Genomic DNA, 18,088 nt, shown 5'->3' on the forward strand with positions numbered 1-18,088 from the left:
TTGTCCCATCTTTTCCAACATAAACTCCAGGCAGTGATATGTATTGGCCCCCACCATCATCATTTATTTTTCACTCGCTTTTTAGGTTGTTAATTAAGTCATTGCTATTCTCTCTCTCCATTTCATAAAATAATTTTGCCATTTTCATTCCTGGTTTCCATATCTTTTCTCCGTTTGTCTTCTCCTTCTCTCACCCAAATCCCTAGTTCACCTCTTTAGGTGTGAGAGTGATATTTTCATCTCAACAAGAAAAGAAATAAAAAGTATTTCAAATCTAATTTAGATATCACCTGCCACAGTCATATCTTTGATTTTATTCAACTGCAGAACAAATTCTCTCCATTCTAATTTGGTCAGTAACAGATAAAGTTCACCTGACTTCCTTCAGTGATTTCCTGGGCCAGACATGCCCCAAGCAGGGTGAGCCAAACAAGACACCCTGTTCTGATGATAGATTCCAAGAAACTGATGTTTTGTCATAGGCCTCCTTCAGCACGCCTGCCGCTTGCCTGCCAACCCTGTTCTCTCCCTCACAGGCTCCCACTGCCCTGGCTCCTGTACACCATCATTCAGAAGTTCCAGCCCGTGGCTGTCAGCAGCAATGGCCTTTTCTGTGCCATCGTCCTCCTCTTCATCATGCTGCTCTTCGTCATTCTCTCCATCGCCCTCTGCAAATGGCGCATGAACAAAGTGCTGGGCTTCATCATGTTTGGCCTCTACTTTGTGTTTCTTGTGATCAGCGTCCTCCTGGAAGACAGAATTCTTGTGTGCCCAGTCTCCATCTAGCATGAAAAGCCATATCTCGATGATCCCTCCCCGCTCTGGGTTCTAGGCTCCTTGACATCTTGAGAAGAGGCAGCTGGCACACAGCGCCAGGCATGTGAAGTGTCCTTCCTTGGTGGACGTGAGGAGGGGTGGACTCCCAATGGACCTGCTCACTTCACAGGGTGCAACCACCCTGGCCCACTGAAATGGGTTCCCTCAAGAGACCAGGAATTGTCCATCTGAGATGTCTCACCACTTACCACTGACAGGTACTCCTTGCTGGTGGGAGGTACGTTCATTGTAATGAAGCAAACAATACAGAGGCTGTGTAAATACATATAAAATATATATATTATACATAGATGCACATGAACACCCCCTGCCTGTTCCTGTACTATACCCCTCCTTCCATGTCTATAGAGTAATACAGACCTGTATACAAATACAAAGAAAGAAACTATATATATATAATTATATATATAAATATAAATGCATCTTTTCAGGGATAGCTCTAGCATATTTATAATACCTATTTGAAGAGGGGCATCAAGCTTCTGCCTGAGTTTTACCTCTTAAGTGCAAGAGGTAAACTAATGGAATCATTGCTGTGACCTTCAGCCTACCTTGGACTTACTGGTCCTACCTGGTAAGGTGAGTGTTTTAGGGAAATAGGTTTCGGGAGAGAGGGCTGGGTGGAGAGGGCCTGTAAGGGCCCTGAGCTGAGCCCTCCAAAACATTTCCACATGCCAAACAGGCAAGACTCTCTGCCCATCCCCACAGGGGTGCACTCACCAAACCCCATAGGGTTACTTGGGATAGACAGAGGTAAAACCCAGACTGGGTTGACACTGGTTTGGGGGAAAAAAGAAGGTAACCAGGGTTGGGTTTATTTGAGGTTTTTATGACTATATATGTTGCCTCAGCATGCAAGTAGAAACTATGACTGCAAACCAAATTAGCACTGTTCTAGGACAGCAAGACTCTGTAAACTGAACCAATATTTTTCCAATGCATGTCTCATTATCATCAACAGAAGGGAAGCAAGTTTAGCTGTGATTGTCATTTAGATATATTTTGATACTAAGGGCTCACATATAATCAAACTGCTACCAAAAGAGCCTGGATATATAACAAGAAATTCCATTCAGCAGAGACACTTAGTGAGACTTGCCACCTAATGGGAATGTTAACGGCATAGTTCTTTAAAGCACCTTCCAGTGTGGTCATAAGGGGCTCCAGTGTCTGAAGAAATCATTATTCCTTAAACAGAACTAAACTTACTCCAATCAATACTGCGTGAGCCAAGGCAGCTTAGAGATGTTTGGAAAGTCATTTGCACACCAGGAAGGTTTCTGAGTCCTATGTCTAGTGATGCCAAGACCAGGATGTAGTTAAAGTTCATGCAACAGCCGTGTCTCTCCTGCCATCAGGGACCCCTCTGGGACTCTTTCTAGCTTACATAGTACACTGACAACTATACTCAACAGCTTCTTCATGATGGCTTCGACCCAGTCACTCCAAGGTTTGATTTTCTGACTTTGCTCAGCCTTCATGGGATATTTTCATTCCCTTCATTCAGTGTCCCCAGATTCTGTTTGACTGACACCTGTTTGATTTCTTAAATCTATGTGAATAGAAAATAAAACCAGCATGGGAAAAGAACAAACTAAATTGATGAAAAATACATAGTCTTTTATTTCCCCAAGTTATGCTTTCCCTAAAATTAGTTGAAAAAGTAGAGGATAGCTCATTGTTCGGTGCTCATCCTATGTCAAAGTTGGCACACACCCCATGTGGGGATCTATACCATGTGTGTTCTTGTCTCTGATCTATTGTGTCACTGACGCTGCTATGACTGTCACAAGCACACACCTCCTAACAGAGGGAGACAGGATGCAGGACTCACAGATGCAAAAAAGAAGAAGGGACACCTGACAGCCCCAGATCAAACTCAGTATTTCTTCCACAAAACCTCAGCTCATTCCGCAGAGCATGGTGGTAGTAGTCAGTGCCCATCATTGCTCTCCACCCACAGGAAAAAGCACTTCTCCCTGGAGGCCCACTGGGGAGGCAGAGAGTCAAAGTGGCACCCCCAGGAAGCTGGTTTGCAAGCAAGTCTCTCCAACTTTGCAGTCTGGTATTCAGTTGTGTGAGAGAAACCGGTGTCTCATTCAGGAAGGGCAAAATTTTGTATCGAAGCAAGAATTTGTGCCAGTTCCTTAGAGTGAAGGAGAATGAATAGGTGAACTTTTAGTTAAAAATTCTGCTCGTTTTCCCTGTGCATGACTTGGAGGGGAGCAGAGTTGGTTATTGCATGAGGATATATTATTGACTGGTTCGTTATTTGGAAGAAGGCTTGAATAGGTGACTTGGACTCCACTACAGATAGACTGTAAAACCAGAAAGGACGAGGGAGGTCTGGTGCAGCCCTAGTCTTCCTCCAGCACTTCCTGATGCTCCTCCCTTGCCTCCTCACTTCTTCCCGTTAATTCCCAGATCTCAGCAGAGACTCATCCAAGCAGCCATGGGGCTTTCTGCTTGCCTGAGAGCTCCATTTCATAGGGAGTGTTGTGGTCATTAACAAAAATTTGTACTTGAGAAAACAATATTTCAAGGCCCAGTTCCCACCTCAATGACATGCACTGAAAGTGACATGATGTACAACTACAGTGCCCCCCGCCGGCTGGCACACAGGCACCTTCTCCCTCCCATTGTTTGCCCTCACTATCTCCTCACTATGTATCTATGAGATTATATGTTGGGCTGGGATAAATCCAGAGAGAAGTGTCTGGGATACAATAGTAGGTCTTTAAAAGCATTAAGATCATTAACAAACAAAAAAACTTTCTGCATCATAATTTCTTTCCTAGGCAGGTCATCTCTGATGCCATTCCTGCATGCCTGTGTATATGCATATATAAATATATATACAGCTTTATACCAGATCTATATGTACATACACAAAATCACCTATATCATCACCCTCTGACCCAATCACATTCAGGACGCAAAAGCAGGAAGCATCAAGTTTGCCTTAGTGAAGGAAAAGGAGTCGTGCTCACCAAACCGAAGGGAACATTCCTCCCTGGCCTCGTAAGGTTTGCTCTGTGCACATGCACTTACCAACATACACATATGTACCCACTTCACGTATTTTCCCACCCCATGAATATAGATTTACAGCTTTACAGAAATGGCTGTATCCCTAATGCTGGAGAGGGAAAAAATACACAACAGGAAAGTATACAGGGGAAATTTGGACTGCAAATACTCTCTTCCCTTCCTGGGAGCAGGGTATAAAATATTATCAAAAATTCAAGAGCCAACTTCTTACTGCTCAATCTAAAATGAATGAGCTGCACCAGTTCCATTTATCCACAGCGAACCAAGCAGGTCTTGCTTGCTGTCACTTGCCCTGTTGCCCTAGGCAACCCCAGCCAGGGGAATGCCCAAACAGAACCTTCTGGGTTGCATCTGGAATGCCCGTGCTACATGCAGCTGCCCTCTGAACCTGCCCAGCTCCTGAAGAACTGGAGCTGCAGGTCAAAGGAGTTTATGCAGCCTCCCAGGCAGGAGAGAGCAGGAAAGCACAGAACATGTGCAGGGAATAAGAGGTAGGGTTGTTTATCAATTTGTCGGATGCAGGAGGATATCCTAAAGCCTTTTCACAAGATTACAAAAAGAGACAGGGACTGTTTTATATTCCAGAAAAATGCTTCGTAAGGCTTCTAACAGGTGTCACCTCACATGGGCCATCATTATTTACTTTCTAGGGAAGACAGGAATCAGGTGGTTTGTGGTTTTGCCTTTCCAGCAAAGCACAGCTGCCTCGCTGATGAGGCATTTGATAATGTTAATGTACATCCATTCCTGGGCAGGGCAGGGGGGGGGCAAACTATCCACCGTTGCCCACAGCCCTTAAACTGTCTCTTCTGTAACAGGGAGACAGGAGATGAGCTCTGAAGGGAAGCCCCCCCCACACACACACACACACACACCACCTTCACAGAAAGCTGACCAAGGAAATGACAACAGATAGACCTGCTGGTCAGGCAGAAGTGAGGGGAAGTAGGACCTCTCTTAAGTGTTCTGCTGAAGTTACTGCCTTGGAGTATCTGACATGGTTTTGATGACCTAAAAGACAAGCATTTAAAAAAAAACACCAGTATGCTTTCTTCCTTGTATCTACACACACACACAAGATTATGAGGATGCCATACTTCCTTGCCCCTAGGCAGATTGTTACTCTGTTAATTAAGTGGCCATATTATAAGAGGCAGCTCTGTTCTAAAAGAAATAAAGGGAAAACATTCTCAGGGTGATTTCTGGAGAAATCAACTATTCCTGAAAGCTCATTGTAGAAGCTAGTGCTCATTCTTGCTAGGCCAGATCTCACATAACCACCTGGCTTAATATTTTCAAGAGACACACCCTCGACTCTAATAGCTTCCTCAGCAATATTGTCTTCAATTAGGGATTGTCATCAAGAGAGAGCTCATGGGGAGAAAGAACAAAGAAAGGAAAGAAAGGAGAAGTTATTTACTTTACTGGGATTCCCAAGAAAGCCAGTGTCACAATGATATAGACCCTCATGTAGTTTAAAATAATTACAAAATTCATGCTTTTATTGAACGAGTTTGAAGAGACTGGTTAAAAAAAACTATCTTAACTATGTTCAAATGTGTAAGAGCGTACACCGCATCCAATTATCTAAACCAAAGCACTTTCACTGAACTTCATATGTAGGTCTGTGTCCCAGATTAAAAAAAGTTTCCCTTCTCAAGAAGGCCTTGGCAAAGACAGATAATGTACCCTGGTTCACTGTCTGTTTGGCTTTACCTTCTTACCTCTGTATCTTTGTGTTTCTTTTTCAATCTCACAGTTTCACAGTATTTGAAATGTAGAGCAGACAAGAAAAGCAATAAACAGCATACTTATAGCCAGCTAAACTTCATTATTTAGCATTACATTATCATGGTATTTCTTTCACTTCACTGGGTTGTGGCGAATGGAGAATTGGGGCATCTGTAGAAATCACAGGCACACCCATGGTTGCTATGGAAGTGACGCATGCTTTCCACCGAGACCCCCTTAACGTGTGCGCTGTCATTTTACCTGCCTTCCCACGCACAGGGCATCAGTCTTGCTCAGCACCACCCGCATTCCGCAGTGGTCTTTAACCCGACTAGTGACCATTTTCTTTCAAAAGATAAAGAAAGATAAAGAGCTACACAGGACAAGCCAATCCACAAGTCGGCCAGTTTTTTAGGGATAAAAATGGCCCTGTCGTTACGACTGAATGGACAACTATGTTCAATCGTATGAGAGACTGTGCCGCGTCACATTATCTAAACCGAAGTACTTCCGCTAAATGATTGAAGAGCACACTGGAGCACTGTAAATAATTTTTAAAAAATAGATAAATATCTAAGTCTGATAGAGAGTCATGGGATTTGCATGGAGTTTGCTAAAGGTTTGATTCTGCTACATTTGTCCAATTTATCATCCTAATCTAAAGGAGAACCCTTTGGTGGGAGAGGGGTCCTGGCACAGATGTTCCTGCTGTAACCTGGTTCGTTCCACTACTAACATTAACAACCATCAGCATCAAAAAGGTCTCCTTCCGGGTGAAACCAAGCCCTTGATTTACCCTAATTTTTTTCCTTTTTGGCAGAAAAAAACTGCATCTGGGCCCATTTTTCTATGTACCCTGACATAGTTAGAGTCACCACTGTTCGACTGACTCTTTTACTCTTTTACTCATAATCTATTTTTAGATTTTTATTTCTGTGTCATTTTTTCCTAACCTTCTTAATAATTTTTGCAGTTTCCACTAAGCCTTTTTAAATGCTTAGTGTTGCTCTTAAATTGTGGAACCCTATGGCTAATCATGACACAAGCATAATGTCCTGAACATGGCTGAACTACAGCCTTGAACCCAACACTGCCCCTGTATCTGCAACACTCTGCTGCCCTTACCTTTTAGGAAGTGACCCTTCGTTGCTAATGCATGCTAACCTTGCATTCCCTATGACTCCTATATCTTTCTTCAAAGACATTTGGATGAAGCCAGTGCATTTCTCAGTTTGTCCCAATGCATTTAAATAAGTCTTATCTACTATGAGCCACTTGGCCTTATAAAATCTCGTCCTGTCTATTTCTAACCCCACACCCAAGTTTCAAGTCCAGGCTGGACCCAGTGCTTACTTGTCTTCAAGGTTCTCACCACCAACATCCCAGTTCACTTGCACTTGGCCAATTGAATGAGCATTTCTCCATCTTATGGACATGAATATTCAAAATGCTAGACTACTGCCCTGGGCATCTTATGTTTTGTGTAATTGACTATTTCTTGGGAGGTGGGAGAATCCCTCCTAATTACTACTAGACTGAACAGAATTCACAGTCACAAGAAGTCTGTGACTGTGAATTTCAGAGTCACAGACATGCCCTAGGTGCACCAACAAGCATTTGTCCACCGGTGAAAAGTATGAACGCTGGGTGCAGCGTTATCATGAGGCCCTGGGGAGTTCAAGCTCACAGAGAACTTAGAATAGGGGAGGCACCCCTGGAGATCCTTCAGAAACTCTGGACCTGCACTCACCTGCCTTGATTTACCAAAAGGAATTTGTATTTTTACTTTAAATAGGAAACAGGGGAAATGATTGGACCTCATCTCATTGCTCAGCAGCACAGTGCATTTACTTCCTTGTATGACAGATTAGATGGGAACTGTGACATTGTTGACTGATGCCCTGGCCCAGGAAAGTGGGTTGTTGTTCACTGAAAGGATGGGAATTTGCTCCTGCATTCTCCCACACTGCGTTGCCTATTCTTTTATAAGGAAACTGTATGTAACAAAGGCCTTGAGACTGACAGTGTTCTAAAACACTCACCTAACCAAAAGAGTATATTTTTAAAATCATGTCACACACACAAAATGAATGAATGAAGTGTGGATCCTGAATAAAGTTGTTTTAAGGACAAAATTACATGCATGAATTAAGACTAGATAATTCCTTGCCATTTAATTAAACAAATCTTCAGTTCTTCTCATCAAGATAAAACTGAAGGACAATGGATGCCTTTTGGGTTTTCTTAATTTTTAATGTTGCACTTTATAGTAATTCATAACAGACAATTGTCTTAATTAAAGCCATAAAATACCAATAATGCACATATTCAGGGCTTCTGAATACAGTCAATTAATGAGTAGTCCATGAGTCATTCCTGTTTTGTATTGTTTGTTGTAAAATTGAGATTTATCTGTTCTATTTTTTACTGCATTAAATTATTGTCCTAGACAATCCTAATCTACATAAATTTTAGATGTGCACTTTAACAAAACTCTGAAGATCAAAGAAATTATTTCACAGAAGCATTCTTCATTTTGAAATAGCTTGTCACACAGATCCTTTAAATAGCAAGTTTTGATACTATATTGAAAATCTTCCTTTTTAAAATTATAGATTTATTACTTTTCAGAAATCCATTTGTTATATAAAGTAAGGTCCACCCACGTGGAGAGTGAAATGGATAATTAGCAATATATACCTGGAAATTCAAGGTTTGTTTCAGTTTTCATACAAATATAGGATGAGTCTAAGAAGCTCCCTTATAAAAATGGCAAAGAGAGAGACACAACTTACCAATAATGTTTTGTGCCTAAATTTTAAAAACCTCCCATGGGAAGGCAGATAAAACTGCACTTCATAATGCATTGGGTTTTTTTCCCTTTCTGCTAAAATACACAATTTCTGACCTACTATGATGTATACACAGATGTCCACACAACTAAAAATTCTGGTGTCTCACTTTATCACCGCTGTTCATTTAATTTGAGTGAAAATTAAAAACATGACTAAAGGCCAACTAATAGCCTAGAAATATTCACCGAAACTGGGTAACTAAATTACTGATATAGAATAAATGCATATATTAAATTGGATGAGCCCATCAATTTTCTGCATAAATGGCCATTTGCCCTAAAGAAAGAGTGCCTGGACCTGGAGCCAGTGATGTTCCTGTTAGGGCTGTTTTGTGGTCTGAAAGTTTCTCCACAGGGCGAGACTCTCTCTCCAGAAGCAGGAGCCTCTGTTGGCATATTGCCCTGTTGAACCCTGCCAGAAGTCCATATTTGTGCCCTGTGGCCAGCCTGGAAGTTTCTAGCTTGAGTTTGAAAAACTCCAGAAGCAACAGCCTTCAACTCCAAGCAATGTGCATTCTCAAAGAGCCATCAAAACTAAGAGCAAAAGCTGCCTTCCTGGTATCATGAAGTTGCTGCTAGCACTAAAAACAAACAAATTGTACTTTTGTTCTTTGCACAGTTTTAAAACAGACATGTCAACATTGACCCCAACATAGACATTTGCCCCAAAACACCTCAACTGTTTTTTGGGTAAGTTACATTAAAATGATCAGAAAGCCATTTTTGTAAAGGATCTTTTTAGGGCTAGATGTCTGTCATCTTATGCTTCCCTAGTTTGCCTCCATTTTCAAGAAGCATTTGAGCCCCTGTCTTTATCCCTACAAGAATCCAGTTGGTGCAATTCCAAATTATTTTCATCATTTTATGTGTGTTTTGTTTATTATGAGCCATTCTCACTGGACAATGAGATGTATGAAAAGTTCATGTCGGTTTATTCTCTGTGAATATGTCTGTACATAGACTGAATGCTATATTTATTTGTACAAAGGCTGTTTGGAATAACGTGTTTCTGTCACACGGGCTTCGCTCTGATAAAGGGACTTTCTTTACCAAGTTCATGTTACACTTTCTACACCTTTGTGCATCTACTACTGGTAATCAACTCATAGGATATCACTCTGTGTAACTAAGTCTCCTCTGTGTGAAATACAATAGTAATAAAACTGACTCAAAGAAAAACATTGTTTTGGTTTTGGGATACTCCTTACCTTCAGCTAATCGGGACTCTCAGGAACTCCAGAACTGACATGCAGCTGTGGAAACTTCACTGCAAGAATTCAAAGGAACAAAGGGGCAGCAGGAGTTACTGTTATTTATACCTACCTTTTTTTATCTTTCTTTCTTTTTTTCTTTTTTCCCTTTTTTCTTCTTTCTTTTCCCATCCTTTTTTCCCCTATAGCTACCATTTATTGCGTGCTTATTCATGTCACTTGAGCTTTTACATGTCATAGGGAAACTTGGGCACGAAAAGGACTTCTCTAATCATGGAATTTTAATTAATTAAATATACTGAAGTGATAAATTCAAAAACAGAGGGTTCCCTAAGCCTTAAATTCACTTTAGAAGTCTTGTTTTAAATCTGATACTTGTATGCAAAAATGAAAATTCACAGCTACTTCCTCTTTGATTATACTCAATTCACTGATAATTTTAAAAGGGTAAACTCTAAATAATTAACCAAATTTATAAATTATATTCTCCCAGACACTTTTGAAATTTTACAGATTTAACATACTTAATACTCCCAGCCACACCAAAAGCCTAACAGTTACAAACCAAAACAAAATAAAACAAAAAATCTTCCTATGCACTTAAGCAACTCCTATTAACCTGTCAATCTTAAATGAATAATAGTAAACCATGTAATCTTAAATACTTAAATATCACTTACAAACTTAAAAGTTTACTACACCCTTCAAATTAGTATTGAGTCTAATATAAATTACACATTTTACATTTTAATCAGATTATCTGATAAACTAGATTGATTTCAAACACCTTAAACCACAAATGCACACAATATATCCCAGTGATTATAAAACATAACTGAACCACATCAAAGTATTAATTCTATGAATTTGATTTACTTCATTATCTCGATATTTTTATATCTTTCTGGGCTTTGAAAAGTCGCTCAACTAATGAGCAGATTTGCCATCTCTGACAGGATACGATGATTGAGCCTGTCACACTACATTAGTTAGCATGGCACGTGGTCCCTGCAGACTACCAGGATGGTTCTGCTGGGGCCAAAAGGAATCATGTAACGCTCAGGCTTTAAGTCAAATCTATCTTGTGTTCATGGAGGGCCCCACCCTCACTAAGCCCAGGCCTTGCAGCTGGAGTTTTTTGCAATCCAAAGGGCATCATTACTGTTACTTTTTTAAAAAATTAATATATCTTTCAAAGTTTTGTCTCCTTGTTTGAGTAGGTAAATTCTGTAGCCCCACTGGGTTAGGGCCCATTGTTCTATGCCATGGAGTATGCAACTAATCTCTTCATTGCTTGAGTGGATTCTTCATTCTGTTTATAATTTTCTTGTCTGTTCTGACCACAGTTCCAAACATTTTATTAACAGCTAATTCTACTCTTATGCTAAATGCTGTGTGTACATCATTTCATTTAGTCTTCACTAAACTCATTGAGTGTAATATCATTATTAGTCCACATTTCACAGATAGAAATATGAGGCCCAAAGTGGTTAAGTAACATGCCCAAGGTCATGCAGTGTCAGAATTTTAAATTAAACCTAAGCCTTTCTCTTACCCAAACTTGTGGGCATATAGTCAAGTTTAAGAAAAGTTTGAAATCTACACTCCTCTCATCTCCCTTCCTTCTAAAATGAACCCCAGTTCTCAAAGGATTTATGAACTAGTTTATATTTAGAAAAAAATGTATTATAAGACCCTTCATTCAACCCAATGATGGTTAAAATCTCTGGGGTTTCCCCTTAATAGTATTTTCGATGTTTGAGACTGTCAACATTTTCATTAGAATGATATTAATGCGTATTTCAGGTAATATTCATTAGCTTGATTAAAATTCCTGATCAATTATGTATAAAAAACACTATTTCCTCTTTAATTTATTGGAATTTTCATGGAAACATTGCTTCTCTGTGTAAATTTTAAAATAGGAACTCAATTCATCAACTGAGTTTTGTTTTTATATTCATATCAAAATGTTTACCAATCAGTTGTTATTGGGAATCTTCTCCATTATTTTTACTAAGTCCAGTTTTTACTACAATTTTACAGACCTGTACTTCACCAAGGAAATTTAAGTTTTCCATCAATATTTCATTCACGACTCTATAACAGATTTCACTCTTCAGAACTTATATTGCTTAACAACAACAACAAAAAACCACAGTACACCCTAGAATTGCTGTATTTTTCCAGAACACCTTCACCTTCTTTGGAGGACTGGTTTTCAAGTTTGACCACAGTGCAGATTCACAGCAGTGATAATACCTAGTTTCCTAGAGCACAGCAGTCCTGATTGGGTGTGTTTTTTCCTACCCACCATCATTCAGAATCACATTTTCTAAACTTGTTTCTCTATAGTCTCATCTTAAAGTCATGCATCACTAAAATCATAAAATCATGAGAACTCTATACTTAACAACCAAAAAAATCTATTGTGGCATGCATTTGATTTACTTATAAAATATCAAGACAGAATATTTCACATGAGTGATTTTTATTACCTGTTATCATGATACAATTTGTAAAAATAAAAATAAACTACAAAAGAAAAATTTCATACAACTATTTGTATTAGCAACTGGCCTACAAACAGCTGTATAACTAATAGCTTTTTAAAAATACTCTAGTTGTCACAAATGACAAGATACTGGGACACAAATGTATTGACAGTTTCCAAATGTACAGAAATTTTAATATAAAGTGTGCTATTACCAGAGTCCAGAGCTGCTGGAAAGACTGACATTGGTCCACCTTTTCCCATGCAGCTGCGTGCAAGTTCCTCAATGGCTCTGCATCAGCAGTTCCTTGTCTATAAAATAATGCTATTGTATTACTACCCCACCATGGATTGTTGGAAAGAGCAAGTGAATTATAACTCTATAAAGTACCTGGCTCATAGTAGGTTTTAGTATATATTAGTTCCTTCCTCCCCACTTTATGTGATCTTGAACAAGTTATATAAGCTCTCTAAGACAGAAAATCTCTTAAATCAGGTCCTTTTGGTATATTTGAACACTTTCTAAGAACAATAATATAAGAATCATATTTGTTGGTCTCAGTATTCTAATAGACACACCTGCCTAGGATGCTACTCACCTTGGTCTCCCACCTATCCTCATCTAGCAATGTGCCCAGTGACCTGGGAATCTAAAAGCCTAGTCTGGTTAGTAACAACATACCAGAAAAGACTCCATGTAGCCTAGGTGTCAGGCTCAATAAAGGCATAACAAGTTCTGGGGTGCACCTAAGGCCCCAGGATTCCCACATCTTTTTCAGGCATTGGTGATCTATACCAATGAAGAACATACTGAGGTACTAAACTTTTCCTTGGTCAATCTTGCCTCTAGGGCCAGCTCACATATTAAATACATTCTGTATATTTCTACAGAAACAGACCTAAGCCATTGCAAAATGAAGAGTTAGCAAACACTTGGTAATTTATGCCACTCTTGCTCCCTCAACCTGGAAGACATCAACAAACAATCACAGCACAATTTCCCTATACTTTTTCAGCCTAGCATTCCAGGAATCCACTACTGATCACTCCCATTGGGATGCGAGAGAAACCTAATTGTCACATTCTAGCCTAACCTATAAATGAGGAAAATCAGGACTAACTAGGCAGCATTACTTTCCTGAAGTTGCACTAAGCAGTAGAACTGATCATTAGGGGCTGGTTTTTGTTTTGTGCATAGTCTTTGCTGCAATAGGCAAATGCTCCTGAGGGGTTTTCCATGTTGCCGTGGGTGTTTTGCATATCCAGCTGTGATGCACAAGGTAGCAGGGTTGAGCATTTACTACTAGAGAACTTGATAAATATGATAAACCCTCTAATGTAAAGGGAGTCAGTCACATGTACCATGCTCATTGATTGGAATAATTAACATCATCAAAATGTCCATACTACCCAAAGAAGTTTATAGATTCAATGCAATCCCTATTAAAGTACCAATGACACATTTCACAAATATAAAATAAACATTTCAGAAATTTATATGGAACCATAAATGACCCTGAATAGCTGCAACAGTTTTAAGAAAGAACAAAGTAGGAAGGATCACAAGACCTGATGTCAAACTATATTACAAGGCCACTGTAATCAAAACAGCCTGGTACTGGCATAAGAACAGAGACATAGACCACTGGAACAGAACAGAAAGCCCAGAAATAAACCCAACTCTCTACAGTCGATTAATACTTGACAAAGGGAAAGAAGCATAAAATGGAGTAAAAATAGCTTCTTCAACAAATGGTTTTGGGAGATCTGGACAGCTACATGTAAAAAAATGAAAATCAATCACCAACTTACACCATACACAAAAATAAAATCAGGGTAGATAAAAGACTTAAATGTAAGTCGTGGCACCATAAAACTCATAGAGGAAAACATCAGCAGGAAAACCTCAGACATTCCACACAGCAATATCTTCACTGATATGTCCCCTAAAGCAAGGAACATAAAGGAAAGAATGAACAAATGAGACCTCGTGAAATTAAAAAGCTTCTGCATGGCTAAAGAAAACAGCATTAAAATGAAAAGAGAACCAATTATAAGGGAAAACATACTTGCCAATGACACCTCAGACAAGGCTTTGATCTCCAAAATATATAAAGAACTCACACGACTCCACTCCAGGAAGACAAAAAAAAAACAATTAAAGAGTGGGCAAAAGAGACTCTGGCCAAGATGGAGGCATAGGTAGATGCACTGTGCCTCCTTGCACAACCAAAAGAAGGACACCAACAATTTAAAAACAAAAATCAACCAGAACTGACAGAAAATTGAACTGTATAGAAGTCCGACAATCAAGGAGTTAAAAAAGACATACTCATCTAGATCAGTAGGAGGGATGGAGATGAGCATGTTGGGAAGACACCTGGCAAAGTAGCAGTGGAGGACCAGGCAGGCAAGGTGGCTGTTAGGAACCGCTCTGCCTGGTTTCAGGAGTTGTAACTGCCCCCCATGGCTAAGGCTGAGTGAGCAACCTCCAGTATGCGAGCCACTAAGGAGACAAAGCTTCTCTCTGGCAGCAGCGCTGCTTCTGCTTCATCCCCTGCCCCCAACACTTGGTAGGTTAGTCAGAGATGGGTACAGCCTCTCAGAGGAGGGGCAACCTAAGCCAGACACAATCACTTGGGAGGCCCTCAAGGAAGGACTGAGGGGGCTGCAGCAAAGAGGGAGTGATGGACCCTCGCCCCCAGCAATTCTGACATAGCCTGAGTCCCCAATTCCGTCTGGGAAAAGCACTTCCCAGCTCTAATCCACTTAAGCCTAAAAACCTATGACTGGGAAGGCAGTGCAGCCTCTTGCAGGTTAGAGTAGGTTCCAGGGTGATTGGGCATAAGAAAGAATTCCTAAAGTCCTGTGAAGCCTGCTTTGCTAAGTGCTTTCATTCATATGATAAGGGTCTGAGCAGGAAATGAGTATGTCTCCCAAAGTTTTGGCAACCCCCTGACCTGACAGACACTGACTCAGACTAAGCCCTCAGATTTCTTTGAAATGTTATCTACTGTTTGATCCTCGCTGCTTGACGTTGATTGATGAGCTTTACCTTTATTCCTATGTGTTCCGAACCTAATAAAAGCCATTGAAGAAGAGGTTCTTGGTCCTTCTCCTGTAAGAGATTGACCACCTCTCCTCTTCAAGCCGATCATGTCTTGGTAGTTTCACTTTCATTCATGGTGGACGGGGGTACTTTTGGGCAAAGTTGCCCCCACAGGTGGTGGCTGGCAGACCCAGAGCCAGATTGTGGAGCAGGGCATGCAAGGCTGCAGCTGGCCAGCAAGACTGCAGTGGCAGCTAGTGGAGGAGACAGTCCCACATTCGCATGTAGATAAACTGGGAAGAACAATTGAGGAGCGAGGCAGACCTCACTCCTCAACCCAGGGCTCCAGCACAGGGAAATAAAGCCTCAAACCACTGATTAAAAACATCTGTGGGCGTTGAGGTGGCAATGGGAGAAAATCCCAGCCTCACAGGAGAGTTCGTTGGAGACCCACAGGGTCCTAGAATGCACATAAGCCCACCCACCCAGTAATCAGCACCAGAGGGCCCAATCTGCTTGTGGGAAGCAGGGCAAGTGACTGAAATCTGACAGAGAGTGGAGCGAGCACCACTGTTCCCTCTCAGGCCTCTCCTCCACAGACAGTGTCACAACACAGTGACAGGGGTTACCCCTCTAGGGTGAATAGCTAAGAGTTCACCCTTCATATGTAACAGACACATCAAGACAAAAAAATGGCCCAAATGAAAGAACAGATCAAAGATACAGAAAAAAATACAGGTAAGCGACAAAGAGATAGCCAACCTATCAGACACATAGTTCAAAACACTGGTAATGAGGATGCTCACAGAATTGATTGAATTTGGTTGCAAATTAGATGAAAAAATGAAGGCTATGCTAAGTGAAATAAAGGAAAATGTACAGGGAACCAGTAATGATGGGAAGGAAACTAGGGCTCAAATCAATGGTGTGGACCAGAAGGAAGAAAGAAACATCCAAACAAAGAAAAGAAGGAAGAAACAAGAATTCAAAAAAATGAGGAGAGGTTTAGGAACCTCCAGGACACCTTTAAACGTTCCAACATCCAAATTACAGGGGTACCGGGAGAAGAAAAAGAGCAATAAGTGGAAAAATTATTTGAACAAATCATAAAGGAGAACTTCCCCAGTCTGGCAAAGGAAACCAAGGAAGTCCAGGAAGCTCAGAGAGTCCCAAAGAAGTTGGACCCAAGGAGAAACACACCAAGGCACATCATAATTACGTTACCCAAGATAAAAATGAAGGAGAGAATCCTAGAAGCAGCAAGAGAGGAGACAGTCACCTACAAAGGATTTCCCATAAGACTGTAAACCAATTTCTCAAAAGAGACCTTACAGGCAAGAAGGGGCTGGAAAGAAGTATTCCAAGTCATGAAAGGCAAGGGCCTATATCCAAGATTATTCTATCCAGCAAAGCTTTCATTTAGAATGGAAGGGCAGATAAAGTGCTTCTCAGATAAGGTCAAGTGAAAGGAGTTCATCACCACCAGCCCTTATTATATGAAATGTTAAAGGGATTTATCTAAGAAAAAGAAGATAAAAAATATGAACAGTAAAATGACAGCAAGCTCACAATAAACAACCACACCTAAAAGAAAAACAAAAGCAAACTAAGGAAACAACAAGAACAGGAACAGAATCACAGAAATGGAAATCACATGGAGGGTTACCAATAAGGGGAGTGGGAGGAGGAGAGAGGAGGAAAACATACAGAGAATGAGTAGTATAAATGGTAGGTAGAAAATAGGTAGGGGAAAGGTAAGAACAGTATAGGAAATGTAGAAGAATTTATATATATGGCCCATGGACATGAATTAAAGTGGGGAAATGTGGGTGGCAGGGGGCATGCAGGATAGAGGAGAGTGAAAGGGGAAAATGGGACAACTATAATAGCATAACCATTAAAATATTTTTTTTTTAATTTTTAAATGGGCAAAAGACTTGAACAGACACTTAGCCAAGAAGGACATACAGAAGGCCCAGAGTCACATGAAAAGATGCTAAGCATTACTAGCCATCAGAGAGATACAAATTAAAACCACAATGAGATACCACTTCACACTGTTTAGAATGGCCATCATAAACAAATCAACAAACAAGTTTTGGAGAGGACATGGAGAAAAGGGAACCCCAGTGCACTGTTGGTGGGAATGCAGATTGGTGCAGCCACTGTGGAAAACAGAATGGAATTTCCTCAGAAAACTAAAAATGGAAGTTTTGCCTTTTGACCCAGCAATTCTACTGCTGGTAACATACCCTAAGAACCCTGAAACACCAATCCAAAGAACCTAGGCATCCCAATGTTCATAGCAGCACAATTTACAATAGCCAAGTAGTGGAAACAACCTAAGTACCCATCAATAAATGAGTGGATCAAAAAACTGTGGTACATTTACATAGTGGAATACTATGCAGCAGAGAGAAAGAAGGAACTCCTACCCTTTGTGACAACATGGATGGAATTGGAGAGCATTATGCTAAGTGAAATAAGCCAGGCAGTGAGGGACAAATACCATATGATCTCACCATTAGCAGGAACCTAATCAACAACAGAAAAAAGTAAGCAAAATATAACCAGAGACATGGAAATTAAGGACAATCTGACAGTAACAATAAAGGAAGTGGGAGGGCAAAAGGGGAGGAAGGGTTTTCAGGAACAACTATAAAGGACATGTGGACAAAACCAAGGGGCTGGGCAATAGAAGCAAGGGAGGGAGGGAGGTTTGGCTAGGGCAAGGGGGAATGGTGGGGGGTAAATGCAGACAACTGTAATTGAACAACAATAAAATAATTTTTAAAAGGAAAATAAAAGGCTTCAGTCATTATTTACATTATAGCCAGACAGTGAATAATTAGCTTCAAATC

At 40.4% G+C, this 18,088-nt stretch overlaps 1 protein-coding gene across 2 annotated transcripts in view; it reads left to right on the forward strand.

Annotated features, from left to right (window-relative positions):
- SLC24A2 (solute carrier family 24 member 2) overlaps positions 1 to 9,646 on the forward strand; it is a 251,278-nt gene extending 241,632 nt beyond the window's left edge. For both annotated transcript variants that reach the window (XM_037061898.1, XM_037061899.1), the window contains one exon: positions 537 to 9,646. In XM_037061898.1, the coding sequence (XP_036917793.1) occupies positions 537 to 786 (250 nt within the window). In that variant the 3' untranslated portion in view covers positions 787 to 9,646. The remainder of the gene's footprint in view (positions 1 to 536) is intronic.
- The last annotated feature ends 8,442 nt before the right edge of the window (positions 9,647 to 18,088 follow it).

Source organism: Sturnira hondurensis, unplaced genomic scaffold, assembly GCF_014824575.4.
Source record: "Sturnira hondurensis isolate 20B ecotype Veracruz unplaced genomic scaffold, ASM1482457v3 Scaffold0013559, whole genome shotgun sequence".
In the NCBI taxonomy this organism is placed as follows: Eukaryota; Metazoa; Chordata; class Mammalia; order Chiroptera; family Phyllostomidae; genus Sturnira; species Sturnira hondurensis.